Source organism: Hyaena hyaena, unplaced genomic scaffold (genome assembly GCF_003009895.1).
Source record: "Hyaena hyaena isolate Hyena2069 unplaced genomic scaffold, ASM300989v1 scaffold_1602, whole genome shotgun sequence".
Lineage (NCBI taxonomy): Eukaryota > Metazoa > Chordata > Mammalia > Carnivora > Hyaenidae > Hyaena > Hyaena hyaena.
Genome location: NW_024082234.1, coordinates 48,930 through 62,214, shown reverse-complemented (window position 1 = coordinate 62,214; position 13,285 = coordinate 48,930). Strand labels below are relative to the sequence as shown.

Here is a 13,285-nt window from a genome sequence, read left to right as displayed (position 1 = left end):
CTGTCAAGGCAGAGTTGAGTAGTAGCAATAGAGATAGTGTGACCTTGTAAAGCATTGAATATTTCTATCAGGCCCTTTACGGAAAGACTTTGCAGACTCTTGTATTATACCATACATGATACTTTAAAACTTTCTTGGTCACTGAACATATCATTTTCAACCTTTCAGATTTCCTTAATTTATTTAAATAGCTATAAAATAAATATGCACCTAAAATTATCATTTATTGATGAAAATGTTATATGCTTCACCAAATTGCTCTCAAAATAGTTGGATTAATTTATTTCCCCCACTAACAGAATGTGAAAATGACCTCCATTTTGGTGGCCTGGGTACCTGAATTTCAAGAAGTTTCATACCTGTCTCACCTGAATACAAGATCTTCCCTCAACTTCTCAGAAATCACCCAGCATTGATGCTTAGTTCTGAGCTAAGCCACTCTTTTGGGCTACCTGGTCCAGTCAATTTTGTATAGATTTATATAGAGGGCCCCAATTTGCATTCTTTTCAGTTTTCCTATCTTTTTAGCTTGGAGCTATCACATGGAAACTTTTGTTCTTTTTAAGTAGTTAGAAAAGTGGAAGTGTAGCCACTTCCTTTACGTGTCCTCCTGCACTGGCTACTTTTGTGGGCCATCAGGTCCCTCCCATTCCATGCTGAGACTTGGGAACTGCCTTCAGTAGAACAAAGCCACCTTGCCTAGTGTCATGTCTCCTTTTCAGAGACAAACACATCCAATAACTGGTCAATGCAGATATATTGAAGCCCACTCATTTGAACTTAAGGGAATACAATTAAAAAGTATCACCCCAACTCCAGAGATCTTTACACAATCCACTAAGTCCCATTGAATTTAATCACAGTGAGACTTCTCTTGCCCAACTCTCTCATCACACAGATGTCTTCCTGAGAACACCACTGCACAAATTGTCTCCAATCAAATCTGCATCTAAGAGTCTGTTTCTCAGAGAAACTGACCTAAAACACTCCTCTCTAACTCTTCCCAAAGGAAGACAGATGTGATATTTGATATGACTCCTGAGTTTAGGAGAAGAAAGTGAGTACATAAAGTTCAGCCCCTCCCACTGTCTCATTTTCTGGGCCAAAATCCATGCAGACTGCTGCGTGCCCTTCCCGCTACTGTCCTTTGCAGGGCAAGCACCCTGCTTCATGCCTCAAACTATGCTTCTCAAGGCAATTTTGAGCAGCCACCAGTCTCTTCTTAGAGTAATGAGGCTTCAAACTATGTGACAAGGAAGAGGTAGGTCTAAGGGAATCTTCTCTGAAGTCTATTTTTCCTAGGATTCTATCTCCCAGAATCTAAATGTTGATGAGGATACTAGAAGTCCAATTGTAGAAGTAAACCTAATCGAGGATCTCCATTTTGTCAATGATTATGTAAATGATGTGGTCTTTATCTGCTTTATTCCTTTGTCTTTGTTTTCAAAACTATGGGACAGATATGAATTGTGAGTATTATCCTAAACCACAATGAAAAGAATAACACTATATACTTCCAATAGGTAAATCTTCATTCCTCATTAGTAACTATTAACAGTCTTAATTAATCATCTAATTTATCTATATTTACAGAGAGATGCTACCCCGGCAACTCCTTAGACTTGGGGAAGGTCTTAGTTCAAATCTAGGTTGGGGATTTTAGACTTAAAAAGCAGTTTTCAAATAGGAAAACTCAGTCTTGTTTCCTTATTGTTAATGGATCTAGAAACTACCAGTCAGATTTGGTTTAAGAATTAAAAGTAATAATATAAACAAAGTGCCTCTGGCAAGACCTTATGAACTAGGTATCCAATAAATGTTTATTCACATTATCTTACTGAATATTAATTCAGTAAGTATTAAGAACTATTACATTATTATACCTAAATGGGTGTACTGTAGGTTTTTCAGATAAAAACCAAAAATCCTCTCTCCTTCACTTCCCAAAGGTAGGATGGCTTTTGATCCCAAGGAGAGTGTTTCAAGTCAAAATTCTGAACAATTAGTAGGTGAATAAAGCTCATACCAAAAATAAGGAGTGCAAAAGTAGGTAACAGATGACAGAGAATTAGAAACAGAGAACAACAGGCAATCGTGTCCCCTTTCCCCTTTATGTTATGGAATGCACAGAAAGGATGCATATAGACTGAATGTTTGTGACCCTCCTGAAGTTCACATGTTAAATCCTAACCCCAAAGTGATGGTATGGGGAGGCAAGATATTTTTAGGGAAGTGATTATGTCATGAAGGCAGAGCCTTCTGTAATGGGATTAGTGCCCTTATAAATGAGATCCCAGAGAATTCCCTTGTCTCTTCTACCGTGTGAGGACACATTGAGAAGACAGTGTCTATGAACCAGGATATAGGCCCACCAGACAATGCATGTGTTGGCTCCTTGATCTCAGACTTACCAGCATCCAGAACTGTGAGAAGTAAATGTATGCTGTTTGAGCCACCCAGTATGTGGCATTATGTTACAGCAGCCCAGACTTACTGGGATTCTATGCCTGCGAAGAGCATCGTTAGCTTTGGTCACACAGTACCCCAGAAATGAGATAGGGAAGAATCTCCACAGACCGGCTGTCCATGATGGCAGTTACCAGACTGGGACTTAATCAGATCTAGCCCCAGGCATCAAATAACTTAAGAGCTGCCTTCGTTCTGTTAGCATGTGGCAAAGAAAGAATGAGATGATTAGCCTGACCATATTCTCTTCTCCTAGAGAGACAGAATCAAGTCCCCTGATACTTTTTTAGAAAAGCAGCTTGAGGGGCACCTGGGTGGCTCAGTTGGTTGAGCATCTGACTCTTGATTTTAGTTTAGATCATGATTCCAGGGTTGTGGGATCAGATTGAGCTCTGCATGGGACTTCATGCTCAGTGCAGGGCCTGCTTAAAATTTTCTCCCTCTCTCTTTCTCTCTCCCTCTGTTCCTCCCTCCTTCCCTCTTTCAGGGCACCTGGGTGGCTCAGTCGGTTAAGTGTCTGACTTCGGCTCAGGTCATGATCTCAACAGTCACGAGTTCAAGCTGCACATCGGGCTCTGTGCTGACAGCTCAGAGCCTGGAGCCTAATTCAGATTTTGTGTTTCCCTCTCTCTCTGCCCCTTCCCTGCTAGTGCTGTCTCTCTCTCTCAAAAGTAAATAAATATTAAAAATTTTTTAAAAAATATTCTCTCTCTTCCTCTGCCCCCTTCCTCACTTGCACATGCTCTCTTTTTCTCTAAAATAAAAAAAAAGAAAACCCAGGGACTTAATAAGAAGCTAAACTGTGTGCTTAAGCAATAACCAACACTCAAAACTCACCAGAGAACCAGTTAACCAAGATAAGAATGTTCACTTATGTAAGGCTTAATGCAACTTGATGGTACGCATATATTACTCTGGGAAGTTCTCTGCTGTGAACCCGCATTCAGATGAAAGATCTTGCACACTAAGAATAGTAAAACTAGAAAAACTAAGAAAAGAGTGAGTTTCTTTAAACGTCTGGACAGTCCAGGAAAAGAACCTGGGACTGGAGGTAGAGGTGGATGGCTTTGGGATGTAAGTAAACTCCATGGATGCAATCAATGACTTGCTTTGTATTTTTTGCCTCTAATACTTGTGAGTTCTGTGAACTCAGAACTATTAATACTGTTAATATGAGTCATCTAGTCTAAAAACCAAGACAAACTTCACACACCTCCTTAAGAACTAGTGAATTCCAGAGAGGAGCTGAATGCTCCTTACCAATTTTATTGAAATCTGTTGAATATAAACTTTATAGTAGTCTTCTTAAGTCCTTTGTTATTTAAAACAGGGAGAGAGAAAGAAAGGGAGAAGGAAGAGAAGAAGATAAAGGAAGGAAGGGTAGGGGTGGGTTGGAAAGACAAGGGAAATGTATTCCTTTAAAATATGTTCCCTAACTCTTTTCAAAAGACTATGATTGTATTCCATGTGTTATATTCCAGAAAGCAGTTTGTTTTACAAATCATAAGACCTGACAAAAAGGACAGACACAGACGGAAAAGTTACCAAAGCACACTCTTTCTGAATTCTATTAGGCATTCTACACGGTATGGAGCACAGAGACAGAGGAGATTTAAAGAATGTGCTCACTTCTTTGTAAACATAAGGCACGAGAGATTCCAGTTCAAAGGAACAGATCACTAGTTTAAGAAATGGGAGAAAGTTCTGAGACCTCTCTCAGTCCAGTCCTACCAGTTCCTCAGGAATGGAGAAATTTCTGCAAAGTAGTTAGCTCCATAAACACATTGGCAAAGCTTAGTGTTACACAGGAGAGAAAAATATTGCAAAGTATTTAAAAAACCATCCTCCATATTTTTCTGCTTTTTCCCTTACATTCCCTTCTATTTTGTAGAAAGGAGGAAAGTCTCCAGCTCACCTGTTTCAAACCCCACACTTGGCACTAAGTCCACGGTTCCATGAAAGGCTCCGGCCCACGCTGAGGTAGCAGTGGTGACTGTAGTCGGATCTGTCTTTGTGATGTCACACTGGGGAGCAGGAATCCTGGCCGTGCGCACTGATGGCATCAGCAGGGGCCCATAGGATGGATCCAGGGCAGAGCCAGCAGAAGGATGGTGGTGGTGGTGATGGTGGCGGTGATGCATGTGGGCATGGGGGTGGTGCCGCATGTACATGTCATGCATGTGGCTGTAGGATGGGCTCACCTGAGATGCCAAAGGATAGTGCCAGGGCTCGGATGCAGGTGGGGGAGGGGCTGGGCCAGTCTGATGCAGGCCGTGTCCTGGCCAGGGGCTAGGGTCAGCTGCGGTAAAGGTGCCAGGGGGTGCAGTGACCTGGAATTCAGGATGAACACCCCCCAAGCAGGGTGCAGGTGGGGGCTGGTAAGAGCTTGTCCAAAAGGAAGTCGGGAAACTATTCCGCTGGCTTGAGAGAGCTGAGCTGTCTGAGAAGACAGAAAAATTATTTACATAAGATTCAGTTCTAGGATAGACTTGCCTCTACTTGTCCAATATTTTACAAGCAGGCTAATTAGTATGCACTCTTCTCCCCACACAGAGGTAAATTGATACCAGGTAAGCCTCTGAACTCCCATACCAAGTCAATGCACACGGTTCAAGGTGCTGAATGAGTGCCTCACACCCCTTGTTTGCTTAGCTTCTGCAGTCATGGTCTAGGCTGAGGTTTGCAAGCATGAGACTTAAAAGCTTCATTTCCTATGGGGCAGCTTGCTACCACCAGGTCTGAACACAGGTCACAGGTACATGCATCGCAGGTAAAGAAAGTTTATGCCATATATGTGATTCAGGAGATTGGAAATGATGTTTACCAAACTTCTTATACATGCAAATACAATTTTCATTTGAACTGAACATTTTAATGCTGAAAGTAATAAATGGAAGATGGCACTTTATTATGCTCACCAACACTCATTTTCTTTCAAGATAATAGCTGTTAATATTTAATGACAGTGACCAAATGCCCAATCCTAGTCCAGGGGCTTTTCATGGATAATCTTACTGGAGCCTCACTCCAACCCTATGAGGTAGTTATTGTTATTGTCCCCATTTTAGAGATATGGAAATTGAGGCAGGGAAGAAGACCAAGACTTCACATCTAGCAAGTAGGAAATTGGGCTTTGAAGATAGGTAGCCTGCCTCAGTGGCTGGCACTCTTCATAACTATGCCACAAGAGGGTATGATTGCAACACGAATATCTAGAATCTGGTCATCATTCTGTGGAGATTATAAGTAGAGGAGATTCAAGCATGGATAATAGATTTGAGGAGGTGTTTGGGGGGAGAGGGAATATAAATAAAAGCACTTAGAGATAAAGAGGGGAAACCCTCCCCAACTGTTGCCTTCAGTTAAATTTCTCCACTCAATCATCCTAACTTATTTATAGATGACCTATTATATACCAAGCATAGAGAGATCAGGGATGCCCAGAGAGATATCACTCTTAATCACAGTCTAGCAGGGGACACATAAACAAATAAACATGTGCAGTCTGACCTGGTAGGGACTCTCATAAAGGAAGGCAACAGAGAGAGGGCACAGAAGCAGCCTAAGAAAAGATCAGTTGGAAAGGTGGGTAGGGCTAGCTTTGTGAAGAGGTAGGGAAGGGTGGTTTAGGCAAAAACATACATGATAAAAAGGCCAAAAATTAGACACTCATACACACACACACACACACACACACACACACACACACACAGTAACATGAGGAAAGAATTCTGTGGGTAGAAGGTGGCAAAAAAATTAGACTAAAAAGTCAGACTGGGTCCAAGAAAGACCCAGATGGGTATGACCTTGCGAGCCATGTAACGAATGTGGATGCTATCATGAGAAGGTGCCAGTAAGCTTTGAAGGGTTTTAATCTAGGGAATGATATAGTCAGATCTGTGACTGGAAAGATCCATCCCTCCAGCCATAGTCTGCTCTGTACTGTGTGGCGTAAAAGAGCAGGCACCAGACTGGGAGTCTAGAGAGCTCAGCCAGAGAGCTAGCACCTAGGAATTACTTTATCTGATTTTATGACCTCACAGGGATCTGTTGATCTCTCTGTGGCTCAGTTTCTTCCATATGAGGTATGTGAATGAAAATTCCAAATATCTTCTCGCTCTATACTTCTATCATTCTGTGAAGTGGCCTATGATGTCTATCTATAGATGAAGATAAGGTTGCCTAGCACATTAGTTATGCATGTGGAACACTATTTTCATACAGGGTTCTACACAAAAGAGCCTAGCTAGATTTTTTCATTAAATGAAGAATATCCTAAGAGTACTCTGAAATAAAAGTATTCACAAGTCTGACATCCATGTTCTCACTTCATAAATGTCCAGGACATAGTTTTCTTACCTCAGAAGAAAGATTATGTAACTTGAACCAACCACAGTATGCGTGATTTGACTAACATACCTAGGATATCAACATGATGTTCACATGTTTCGTTTCTCTAAGTCCCCTAAAGGCTGTGCCACTAGCACTGCAAACGTGGGCTCTCTCCCCCTCAGCCCTACAGCAGATCTACCATCATTCACCCTGTCCATTCTATGGACAGACAGCTATTCGTTGTCTCACATTCAAGTCTGTCTCCGCAGAATCTCCAAGGATCTCAAAACCCTTGGGGAAATAAAACAAATAATCATATTCTCCTAAAGGGAGAGGATGGAAGCACGTATTGTTCTTCAAGTCTTCAAACAGTCCAGACAAACTTTTAATTGAATGGCTTTGTTTTGCCACGATCACATCTATCAGAAAATAGCACTTAAAGTCAAACTTCCTGGCATGAGGGCAAATATATTTTATTTCAGAGCTGTCTTCCTTTGACATATGAAGAGTGGGTGCTAATGACCAACAAAGAAAGTTGTGAAAGCTGTGAGAAGAAAATTCAATTTGCCTTAAATGATGGCCATTTGTAGAATATTCTGTCAACACCCACAGTGCTAGCTGTCAATGTTTAAAATTAAAACCCACACAAAAAGTTTATAGAGCCTCCTTATATTATACAGCACAGCTCTGCCAGCTCCAGGATGGCACTTTTCTGCCACTTTGCTGTCACAGACTCAATCTTTGGCACCAAACCCTTCATTCTGGTCATAACTTTCATCTTCTGGTGGGGCCACAAACCCATCATGAAAATTGCGAAACCCAACCCAGAAGTGTGTGACAGAGATAGCAAGTTCCCCTAATGAAAATCCCCCATTAAAATATCAAAACTATGCCATTTTCCTGGATGCTTTTCTTTTATTTCCTTTCATTTATATATATTTGTACCCAATTTCATTTTATAGATGTTTAAGCATTTTGGATATGCACATACAATGTGGATGATGAACAAATTCCTTACCCAAAATACTACCCTATTTATGAATTATTGTATTATAATTAGTGAGCACATTATCAATGAAAGTGGAAATCTATTTTTAAAAGTGTGCTCCAAATGTGCTGAACAAAGCTTTAAAATGCCTCAGGGAAAAATAAAATTAGAATCAACTTATTATTTTCCCAGTCCTGTTATGTCTCCTGAGATTAATATAAAGTTTGCAGAGATCTATGTAGCCTTTTTCAAAAACAGTGTTGCATTTTTCAAGTAAATGAAACAATACTGAAGAGAAAATATGTTTATGGAGAAGTCTACACTTCAAAACCACTATTTGGTATCTTGTTAAGAAATAATCTTAATACAAAGAAACAGATGATATGCTTTGTTTCATGCCTGGGAATCAATATGCTTTTTTCATATGTATGTAAATTTTTTTCATTACATGACTTTTTGCCTATGAGTACTTAATCACAGACACATTTGTTTGATGAAAAAGCATTATGAAAAAACTGTGCACAAACTATTCCCATGCCATATTACTTTTCAGGTTAGTAGAGGCAATTTAGAAGCGTCAGATGTTAACACTCCATGGTGACCTTGGGCTTAATGGTACTAATATTTGGATGATGTTAATACTGACATCCTGGCACATACAAAATAATCTGAATACACTTTGGTCCAATTTACATTTGGAATTTAAAAATATTATGTGTGCGCGTGCACACACACACACACCTTATTTTTAAATGATAAAAATGACAAAATTGATATGCTGTCTAATACAACCCATCCAAGGCTACCCAGTAATCTCACTGTGTGAATTATACAGAAATATAGCTTAAAGACAAGAAGATTAACATGGAACATCAAGTTGTTCTTTCAATTTCATGATAGCCGGGATATCTTTTGTTTTAACTCTAAATATTTCTGGAAAAAAAATCTAAGGGCAAACAACTTAAGCCAGAGAAAATTCAACATTCAATTTCAAAATTTAACATTTTATTACTTAGTTTTGAAAAATAAAAACAATATTAAAAGGAAAATGGGACAATAAAATGTTGTAAAACCTCTATCTTATCTTAAAAATCTCCAGAAAACACATTCTTAGAATAGTGATTCAAGACATCAATGTTAAAAGATAACATTTACCTTTTTATTAACTTCAGTGAAAAAAAATGCAACTCAATTCTTAACCCAAAGGGTCCTTGCTGTGATTTAATTCCCATCCTTTTATTCTGTTTTCCATGAAAACAAAGTGTTGGGTCAGAGGTGAAAGGCTACGTGTTCCAATATTTTCTGTCACTCAGGAATTAGGCATTACCATTATGTCCAAAGATGGTCCTCTAGTTACTCTGTTCTAGTGTTGTTCAAAATGGGCATTGTAACTCTACAATGAGAGTTTCAAGGAGGCAGGATGAAGTAAGTCAGACCACACTTTCATTCCAAGTGTTTGTCCTAAACTTGCCATCAGCGATAACCTCTAGTGCCTTCTGGAGGTGGAGCCCAGCTGTCTTCCCCAGTCTCACGAGCTTAAGAGACCTACCCTCTTTCCATTGCTCCTCTTTTGTTATTTTAGGCTAGTGCTCATTTTGAGAGGTCTTTCCTATGGGAATGAGTTGCTCTAAGTAGATGCTATGTAAATCAATCAGCACTAAATATTTACTTTGCAACAACAGAACAACAAAATATCAAATTCTCACCATTCAGCATGGTTTTTAAGTTAATGATATATTTTGCTAAGCCTCAACTACTATTTGCCTTTCCTACACACACACATACACACACACACACACACACACACACACACACACTTTCTGTAGTAACACTTTGGGCACTGAGACCGATGCATAGACATATTTGAAGCCAATGTTTCTATTTAGATGGGGATAAGAGGGCCATTAGATTCATTAGGTTTTCTCAACTGAGAAGCCCTATTGAATCCCAGTAAAATGTATACTGGGATATGTTGTGTCAAACAGAGTACAAATATTTCCTATCAATTGTTTGCCTAAAAACTGCAAAACATCTAAAGAAGACCTCCCTAACTCCATCAAGACACACACTCAAAGTATGACCATTATTCCATTATTAGCTGACATTCTATCCTTGTCCAAAGATTTACTGTGGAAATATATTCTGCAACCAAACATAACTCAGTTTTAAATTCCTTTGTAGCACTATACCACTTGTGTAGCACTGTAAAAACTTCATGCCATAAATTAGACTCTTTAATTTAATACAGCTGGCTAGCAGCTCCTGCATAAAGTATCACTGCAATGGCCATCAACATTGTCAATAGTGCTGAGTAGCTACTTTGTCCAAGACATTGTGTTTTTGCCAGAAATTCAAACAATGTTTCTGGATAAAAACCCAAGGCTGGTTTTCTATATGCCAAGTGAGTGGACACTTACTTAAGGAAGAGAGATAAGACATCATTGTTTAGCACCTTGCATAAAGCCATGTGCCACAAGTCATTCATATGCATTATCAGAGAATCCTTACAATAACCCAAGGAAATGCATATCAATCAAAACATATTATAATTTAAATTGAGCTGAGAACAATTTTAAGTAATTAATCCAAGATCATGTTGCCATCAGACATTGTAAGGCCCACACTGGAAACCCAAAACAAACAGAATCCAGTGACTGCATTATCCAAAACTGTGTTACTTTGGCAATTAACACAAAATTACCAGTAATTCTTTTCACTGCACATGGGAATCTCAATTTAATATACCTCTCTTAAAGATATTATTTTCTAAATCTTTAATTATATTTTTGGGGATCTCCTTTAAATCACATCCAAGTTATGAACCTTTATTAAAAATTGATTAATTCACAAGTAGAAACAACTATGGAAAAGTTCTAACACAAATGGAAAGTAAAAAATAGACTTGAGATCACAGAACCTTACAGAGACAAGATTTTAACAATCCTTTCATTCAGTCCCCTTATTTTATACATAAGGAGATTATAACCAAAGATTTCTTAATGCTAATAAATTCTACATCGACAACTTCTTTTATTTTCTAATCTGTGATAAATGATATGAACTTGATTCATCTAACTCAGTCATAATCATTCAATTCATATTTATTCTTTATTTTCCAGATAGAAATGCATTACCTTGAGGGGAAATGAGGTGAGAAAACTCGATATGATGTATGTAGTCTTAGTGGAAGAGGGAGAGTTGGAACTTGAAGTGTCTGCTGCATTTGCCTGCACTACCCTGACGCACAAAGCTCACAGACAACACCCTAAAAATTCTAGTCTCTGCCTATCACTCTGCTTCTCATTCCACTCATGGCAGCACTGCTGCTTCTCACTGGACACTCTAAGCTCAGTCCTTCCACAGGGCCTTTGTACTGGCTGTTCCCACTGCCTCAAATAACTTCCCCCTAGATATTCATATGATGAACAACACTCTTATTTCCTTCAGGTCTGTACTCACATGTAACAGCTTCAGAAAGAGCATCTATTATCGCCCTAAATAAAACCACACCTAGCACTTCATTATATACTTAGTACCTTTCTCTTCCACTAAAATAAGCTCCATGAACATAGAGGTTTAGGCTCTCCTGTTCACTGATATATTCCCATGACCTAGAACATACTAGGACCTTTAACATTTGCTGTGTATGTCAAGGAATGAAACAGGAGGCAGGTTTGAGACCAAATATAAAATAATCCCAAGAAAATTGTAATAATAGTTGCTAAAACATTACCATTGTCTATCCTTTCTATATAGAAATTTGTTATCAGCCCAAAGATTTCTATTCAGTCACACAGAAAATGGGGAAAACACTGGACTACAGAGTTTTTGCATATATACAACACCTCACTTAAAACTATCCTGTTTAGAATACTTACTATAGACAATCACTCACGTCTAAAGTTTGGGGTTCCTGTTTCTACATTCCAGATTAAATGATTACTAGGCTGTGTATACCACTATGTTTGAAAAGAAAAAAAAAAAAAAGTAGGCATTGTATTTAATACTTTCCAGTGACAGATTATCCTGACAAGATTTATTATTGATATAAAAACTATTTATTAAAACCAGCCAATTTACTGAAGTTTTCCTGTTTTTACCTTCCACACATTTTACAAGTATTTACCGCATGGTACCAAACAGAATATTGGTTGATTCCACAAAGATCTTAGGCCTCATAGAAGGACTAAGTTCTCAGTTTTGTGGGAAATCTGTAACATTTACTAATCAAATAAAGCAATTATGTTTTCCAAATCATTTCTATCAAGGTCTCCATTATTTGGAGGTGCATTCTACCTTCCTCTCTACAGTCACTACCATCTTAGTGTTGTTCATATAAACTAAGTAGAAGAAAGGAGGAAGGAAGGAAGGCAAGCTGGCAGAGAAGTCAGGCCCAGTAATTTCATACGGCCACGACCTCTCCTACAGTGGAGTGGAACCGTTCCTCTGATGCTGAAAGGCAATGACCATGTAGCACCTCTTGCGTGCCCTCCACCACAGGTGGCCAGCCTTTCCTCACCATAGGATCACTTGGGACACTTGTTAAGATGTGATTCCCAGAGCCTCCCTCTGGAGTCTCTGATTTAATAAGTCTGAGTTAGGAGCCTGCAATCTTTGTTTTTAACAGCACTAGATTAAGGATTTTCAAACTTGAGCCTGTATCGGAATCACCCTAGGGCTGCTTAAAACACAATTTGTTCTGTCCCTGAGCTTTAGAGTCAGTAGGTCTGGGGTGCGGCCCAAGAATCTGCAATTCTAACAAGCTCCCATGTGACGCTCATTCATGTTCCTGGTATAGGAATCCACACTTTGAGAATGATTTTCCTAGAGGCTTCTTATAACCAGGTGAGTTCAAAAGAAACATCTATAACACATTTCTCTACAACTATCATTAAAATGATGTGTTATTTTCCCTACACATCTAATTGGCCCAATTAGATGTCACCCAATGATCTTCTGTGAGCCAGTAATCAGATTCAAACACACCTCTGTGACCTCTGTAGAGAAGGAAATAGAGAAGAGGATGCCCAAAGTACTGCTTTCCCTTACCAAGGTAAAAACAAGTCTAAACCATGCAGACAAAGGCAATAACGTCTGGGCTGTAAACTGAAAGAGTTCATACCACAACAAAGCAGGACAGAGAAATCTATCAGGAGAACACTGAAGGCTTTCAAAGTTTGTACTTCTGGGTCAGACTCAGATTTCTGCTATGTCACCACGTAGCACCTAGTGGAATGAGCAAGAGCTAATTTTTAAAAGCTGATCCAGGCACGCCTATTATTTAGAGATCCAAATTGGGCCACTGGGGCTTAAGGAATGGTGCTTCACAGCTCTGTCCTGCCACTATAAACTCAGGCCAGTTGCATCACTACTTTCCATGAGGAATTTAAGGGGTGTGACTGCATCCTTTCCGACCCTGCATTCCACATGTGACAAAACTGATCCAGTTGTTTGTCTGAAAGAAATTCCTTGCTGTCCTTAAAAATTAAAAGGCAAGTG

At 39.2% G+C, this 13,285-nt stretch overlaps 1 protein-coding gene across 4 annotated transcripts in view; it reads right to left on the bottom strand.

Annotated features, from left to right (window-relative positions):
* VGLL3 (vestigial like family member 3) overlaps positions 1-13,285 on the bottom strand; it is a 43,832-nt gene that overhangs the window by 15,616 nt on the left and 14,931 nt on the right. For all 4 annotated transcript variants that reach the window (XM_039224330.1, XM_039224331.1, XM_039224333.1 and 1 more), the window contains exon 3: positions 4,382-4,906. In XM_039224330.1, coding sequence (XP_039080261.1) covers positions 4,382-4,906 — 525 coding nt within the window. The remainder of the gene's footprint in view (positions 1-4,381; positions 4,907-13,285) is intronic.